The 6,862-nt window shown below is 35.0% G+C and overlaps 1 protein-coding gene across 1 annotated transcript; it reads right to left on the reverse strand.

Moving 5' to 3' along the window:
* Positions 1-5,035: 5,035 nt before the first annotated feature.
* Positions 5,036-6,606, reverse strand: LOC149948900 (uncharacterized). The gene is made up of 3 exons (XM_090171182.1): positions 6,264-6,606; positions 5,280-6,185; positions 5,036-5,226 (listed from the first exon to the last, which is right to left on the reverse strand). The coding sequence occupies exons 1-3, from the start codon at positions 6,478-6,480 to the stop codon at positions 5,036-5,038; spliced, it is 1,314 nt and encodes a 437-aa protein (XP_090027308.1). The 5' UTR covers positions 6,481-6,606.
* Between the last annotated feature and the right edge of the window lie 256 nt (positions 6,607-6,862).

Consider the following 6,862-nt stretch of genomic DNA (forward strand, 5'->3'; position numbering starts at 1 on the left):
AAATCTATAGCGGCATGGTCATTTAGGGTAGTTCTTATTTTAGTTTGTCCATTTAGGATTGTTCTAAAAACTATTTAATATATGTTCTGCTACAGCTGACGCGTGCAGGGCTCTCTAAAATACGAAACGTACGTCCCGAGTACTTAACTGCGCAATCTTCGCAGTGTGGATATTGAAATTTTAGGTAATTATTGTAATTATTATTTTAAAATACTTTTTCATACTAATTTAATTTAGGACGGCTATAGTTCTAAACAATGTGAGCTTTTGAACAGGAGTGGAATAAAAGTGATGGTAAGTAATTTTAATTTAAGACGGGATAATTCACGAGCTGATATTCATTTTAGCGCCTAAATTAGATATTCCGTTTTTGACAATTTGCAAGCGCCGTCCGAATAATTTATGTTCCTATAATATATACCAGGGCCGTCTTAAGGAATGGGCTAGGAGCGCTGGCAGGCAATGTAATTTGTCGAATGATGACTGTAGTTTGGGCTTAGTGGTTCAACAGGGCTGTCACGTGTCAGGGAAAATAAGGGAGACGGAGAAAGGTCAGAGTTTAAACAATTTGTAAGAAGTTAGGGAAAGGTCAGGGAATTTTAATCTAAAAAACGTTGTCGCAACCTTGTCCAAAATTACACTGAATTATTACGAAGGGATATTTTTTACGATAAACTTACGTTTTCACTTTATAATTGTTATTTTCACTTTTTGAAGGTCGCTCTCGTAAAAGGCAATTTAAATTCCCAAAAGAAGCTAAAAGAGAATTGATATTTCTGAGAAATGTCTGATTGGAAGCGACCGACAGGCCGAGCTCCTGGTCGTTTGTACATTTCCGACTTGGACCCCCAAAAGTGACAATGCTTCCAGAGTTCTAAAGAAAGCGCTCGTTTCAGAAAAATCAAGGTCAAAGGGTGTAGAACCACCCCGATATTTCGGGTAGCTAGTAAAAAGGGCCAAACGCAATTAGACGCCGCTCTACACCCTCCAAAAGTCGTAAATCTCCTTGGTTGCCGGGGTACGAATTGTACCGCACCCACGCTCCTCTAAACTGCTGAGGGGGGCTTCTTCTTTAGGTACCGATGTTTTTGCAGATGCGTCGAAATTGTTGAAGCAAACTCCTTTTCCGAACGTGCAGCGTTTCGTGAGGCTTGTAGTTCTTATTTTATGACACTGCTAAAAGGTTTTCGCACGTAGGTTCGAAAATTTGCCCATTGCTTTCCAATTTGCAATTTTTTCCCTCACTTAGGATTATTTATAATTTGAATATTTGGCCACAAAATGGGATAAGGACTACCACAACATCACTGAGTAGGCTCAAATAAATTTTTAGTGATAGTATAAGTACAATACGGTAACAATGAGGTTGATATTACTGTGTAAAGAGCGTGAAACTAACAATAGTTTAAAAGTGTATTTAACGGTGACATGACAGTTCATTAAACATGGAATTTGCAGTAAAAATAACGGTTAAGACACGTTTAATATTTCATTTGTAGTATACCCAATTTTACACCCACCGGTAAAATGTAAATTTTAAATTTCTGAAACCAACATTTTGCAATCAACCTGTAAAATACACACCTGTATACAAACATTTACATTTTTAATTGAATAGCACAATATTTCCAATCAAACCGTAGATTTCACATTTAAAACGCATTCAATTTCCAATCAAACCGTAGATTTCACATTTAAAACGCATTCAATTTCCAATCAAAACGTAGATTTCACATTTAAAACGCATTCAATTTCCAATCAAACCGTAGATTTCATATTTAAAACGCATTCAATTTCCAATAAAACCGTAGATTTCACATTTAAAACGCATTCAATTTACAATCAAACCGCTTAAATAAAAAGTATGAATCCGTGAATTTGGTTTTTACGAAACAATTTTCAATCGAACAGCAATTGCGGATTACTTTCCACCAGTGGCGTAGCTAGGGGGGGGGGGAGGCGGTCTGCCCCGGGTGCCACCCGTTTGGACTTGATTTGGGGGTGACACCCGACCGTGAAAAAATAAAAACTTACGCAAACTAGAGACTAGGCGCCAATTATAAAGGTACTTTGGTTCCTTAATTTTATCTGTGAAGCCCGATTTTACCGGAAAGATAACGGTATTGTTTTAGTCGAGTGTCCGGCTGCATCGTAAAGTTTTCGATTTGCCCGTTTGTGCCGCATCTGGTTCAAAGTTGGACGGTTACATCCAGTGAATTCTCTAGTCACCTTGGGTTACATCAAAGTCAGAAACTTTTAAAAATTATAAAGAGATATAGGTACAATTTTACTTAAGGGGAGACGCTAAACTATTGATGTTATTCTAGTTATTTAGGTAATAATAAATAGAAGACTTAGTTACCTTTTGAATAAGCCACCGCTTTTGAGAATATTTTAGAAATTTGTTCCATTTGTATAGTCTCCCGACAACCACGTGATTTTCAGTGCTGCCAGACCACCCAAAAATTTGTAGCAGACGCTCCTGGGGTATACCTTTTGCTGGAGAATATAATCTTAGCATGTGCATAGCCTTTCTAACGCGAAATTAACCATTTTAATTATAAAAATGACATCAAAAAGTGATTATTATAGGAGTTTAGACGAAAAAACTGCCAAAAGGTATAGTGATAAGATATCTGTACTAAAAGGAGTTGATCCCTATACACTAAAAAGTGCCCAATTAGAAGAAAACATTGAGACCTTTCCTGGGGTTACTTATCCAGACATTGTAAATTACCTTGTGTTTCAAAAAAGTGCCTACACAAATAAGGAATTTAAATCATATAAAAGCTTAGAGGCTTATAATCAATTCGTAAATGGATGGGTTCATGAAATTAAACATAAGCGATTTGAAGATCATCACTTAGTCATTGCAAAAGTAAGATTATCACCTTTCAAAGGCAGAATATACGTACTTTTTTAAAACAATTTTCGAACTGAGCTTAAGCCTTCTTGACTAAACGTTTAGAAGTATACATGTTCATTGAGATAACCATTTGGCAGTTATGATGATTTACTAACAAACAAGATAATATTATTTATTACATTACCCCTGTATGCGTTTCACGTAACTTGAGTATCAAATTTTAAATAAAGTTTAAAAAATTATATTTTAAATGAACAATTTTCTTTAGGTTTTCCATTCGCAACGTTTAAATGTGGACCCTCTAAAACCATGGCTTATAATTTGCAAAGACGGAGCTGTAGAATCAGCACATTGTACGTGTGTGGCAGGATTAGGGGAATCCTGCACACATGTTGCAGCAGCTTTATTTTTTATTGAATATGCCATTAGGCAGAGAGAAGCAAAGACTGTCACAGCTGTAAAAGCAAAAGAAGTTAAGTATACTAATGGCTCAAAAATCAATTTTTCAACACCAAAAAGGAAATGCGAGGAATTGAACAAAACTATTGATGGTGTGCCAGTCCAGAAACCTTTAAAAGTGGTTAAGAACATTCCAGAACAGTCCCTTGATGAATTTCAAGCAATGCTTAAAAAGTTGAATGACTCAAAGCAAAAGTGTGGTATTTTATCAATCGTATCTCCATTTTCGGATCAGTTTGTGCCAAATACATCATCAGTTATTCATGCCACTGCATATCTGCGGTTACTTTTTAAAGAAGACTATTTAAAACTTTCGCTTTTAGAGCTGCAAAAATTGAGTTCCTCGATAAACATTTCCATTGATGAAAAATTGACTGTTACTATTGAAGAAAAGACGAGGAAACAGAGTGAAAATAAAAATTGGTTTAAGTACAGAGCAGGCCGTATCACAGCCTCCAAATTTAAAGCTGCTTGTAACACTAAATCTGCAACGTCTGCCCCAAGCTTAATTAGATCAATATGTTACCCAGAATTATCTAGATTTAAAAGTAAGTCTACGGAATGGGGCTGTCGGCATGAAAAGGTTGCCAGAGAGGCATATTTAAAAAATGTCACACCTAAACACACAAATTTTAGCTTTAGAGAGTGCGGTTTATTTATAGACCCTAGATTTCCACATTTTGGTGCGACGCCGGATGGTCTTGTCACTTGCGATTGCCACGGCCGTTCGTGTGTCGAAATTAAATGCCCATATTGTGTCAAGGATACAAGTGTGGAAGAAAATGTTAATAAAATAGAATGCCTGTCTAGTAAAAATGGAAAAAATGAACTCAAACAGTTGCATTCATACTATTACCAAGTCCAAACTCAAATTGTACTAAGTAACTCGCAGTATTGCGATTTCATCATATGGTCTAATGTTGGGAAAATGCACATTGAAAGAGTTGAACGTAATGACATTTTTTGGAATGAAATTTCCCAGAAAGCAACAACTTTTTTCAAAGACAGTATATTACCAGAACTCTTAGGCAAGTATTTTACCCGGCCAAAAGAAACTCTACGCGATTTTGAAACTATAGATAACATTAATGCTAATAATGAAGAAAGTAGCGAGTGGTGCATTTGCAAAAAAAAATACGGGGGGCAAAATGATAATGTGTGAAAAAGGAAATTGTGCAATTTTATGGTATCACACCAAGTGTATCAATTTGAAAAAAGTTCCATCTGGAAAGTACATATGTGACATTTGTAAGAAAAATGAAACTAAAAAGAAAAGATAATTTTCTGCCAAATATAAATTATTTAATAAAGTGTACAATAACAAAGGGTTATGAAAAGCAGACCAAAATACTACAAATAATTATACATATTATTTTACATCCAGCTATTAATTTTAAAGACTTTCAGTGTAATTATTATTTATTATTATTGTTGGTGACCTGATGAACTATGGTTCGAAAGCTAGTCAAAATTTTTAATTGTTTAAAATAAAAAAAAATTAGTCATGAAGTCTTGCGTCTCTTATATTTAATGATTTTAACGTAGTGTAATTATGATTATGGTTATTATTCTAAAGTCAAAGAATATTGAAGAAGCTCTTCAATCTAAGGGCACCACCGAAGGACATCTATTTGTTAAAGCACAACAAATTTTAACTATTTTGTCAAATTCTGAAATTATTTCAATCGGCTGTTTGGCATACAAAATTTACTATTTTTGTCTTAGTGTTCCAATTACTCTTTCAACATGAATTCGAACAGATGCAATATTTCTTGTGCTTTCCACTTCTTCTGGTTCTAATTGAAGTTTCCCTTTAGTGAAAGCCGGAATGTTTATGGACGCATAGTGAAATCCTACAGATTCAGCAATATCAAAACCTCTGTCAGCTAAAACCACATCTCCTGGTAGTAACTTTTCCAAAATACAACAATTTTCTGCAGCATATTTGTCCTACCACCAAAACTATCTGATACAAATGATATGACTCCTTGAGGACATATACCAATTAAAAATTTCAATGTGTTGTTATGTTTGTAACTGGACCAAGTTTGACTCTTAGCTTCAAGGTTCGAGGATTTTTCAATAAAAACTTCAAAGCAATCAATTATCACGGCAACCTTTTTCCCAAATGCTTCTTGAAAAGACAAAGGCATCGTTTTCCACAATTCTTCCCTTTCAGGCCACTTAATAAATCTTTTTAGTCTTACAAATAAAACTGAAATAACATTATGGAATGTTCTCGATGCTGTCCGATCAGAGACGTCAAATCGGTAGCCCAAATCTACGTACGAAAGATTAAGTCTTAACTTCATTAAAGCCAGTAACAATTGTTGAAATTTGGTCAATGATGAAGTTGCAGTAAAATTCAAAAATGGAAAAATATCATCCATCGAAATAGCGAAAACAGACCAACTTGGAAGTCCGGTGTAAAATTTAACTTTCACATCCTCATTGATGAAAGTTTCTTCGCTTAATTCCAAATTATGTACTTTTTTCCTGAGTTTTTCTCTATCCTCTCTAAGAAAAATTATTTCCGCTTCCATAGCCTTTAACACATCTACAGTTAAATTAGTCTGTACTTCTGTAGCACGGCAAGGAAGGGTTTCTGTTTGGGAAGATACACCAGTTTCCTCTGAAATTAATGTTTCTCCAAGAAAGGTTGCTGCAGGTTCAGCTTGACATTGTGGTTTCTCAAGTTCAAGAATTCTTTTCTTTAAATTTTCATTATAAGGTAATTTTGCCCTTTTCTTTAATCTTTCATGGCGATTGTTGCTTTGAGCGGAGACCTCAATTCCATACCCAAGGTTTTGGCATGGCTTCCAATCCACATTATTTACATCTTCTAAAAGAGCTGGCTGACCTAAATGAGTGTTTAATTATAAATATGCCTAATTTGGATTTTCCTTATACAAGAGCATCTAGGCATAATAATATTTACCTTTCACAAAATGTCTGGAGCAAACTCTTGCATGATATAATTTTTCTTCTGTGAGGTCACCCCTTTTTATGGCATTTACCCATGCTAATCTTCTTTTTCTTTGTAAGTCTTGTACTTCCTCACTATATCTAGAATGTATGGCTGGGAATCTAAAGAAAGATAATTCCGAATCTTTTCTTTTATTTGTACAGCCGTACACCGCACAAAAATGAACCATACTGGCTGAAATATTAAATGTAGAATGATGGTGCTTTTCAGTATAACAACTAACCAGTTAGACCCCCAGAAGCGTCTGCTAGAAAATTGTAGTCACGTGACTACAGTTAGTGACGTAGGCTGTCGGGAGACTATAGTTATCCAACGCGGCGAAAACTGCTGCGTCGAATTTGGGCAATATTTTGAAAGATTGGTGTAGATGCACCACCGACGAAAGGAATTAAATGTTTTAACTGAGCTGGAGTGCAGGATTAATATAATTAATATATATTCATTTTGCCTTCTTATTTAAAAGGTAATTAAGTTTTCTATCTTTTGATGCCTAAATAATTAGAATAGAACCAGTAGTTTAGCGGATTCCATTAAGTAAAATCCTTTAACAT

The sequence above is a fragment of the Leiobunum rupestre genome, chromosome 4 (genome assembly GCF_980474605.1).
Source record: "Leiobunum rupestre chromosome 4, qqLeiRupe1.1.hap1, whole genome shotgun sequence".
Lineage (NCBI taxonomy): Eukaryota > Metazoa > Arthropoda > Arachnida > Opiliones > Sclerosomatidae > Leiobunum > Leiobunum rupestre.

Bases quoted from the DNA above. Each gene is read 5' to 3' on its own strand.
- LOC149948900 (XM_090171182.1), bottom strand. From the start codon at position 6,480: ATGGTTCATTTTTGTGCGGTGTACGGCTGTACAAATAAAAGAAAAGAT. The intron at 6,186-6,263 runs GTAAATATTATT...ACACTCATTTAG, and splicing joins CTCCAGACATTTTGTGAAAG to GTCAGCCAGCTCTTTTAGAA. The intron at 5,227-5,279 runs GTAGGACAAATA...AGTTACTACCAG, and splicing joins TGTATCAGATAGTTTTGGTG to GAGATGTGGTTTTAGCTGAC.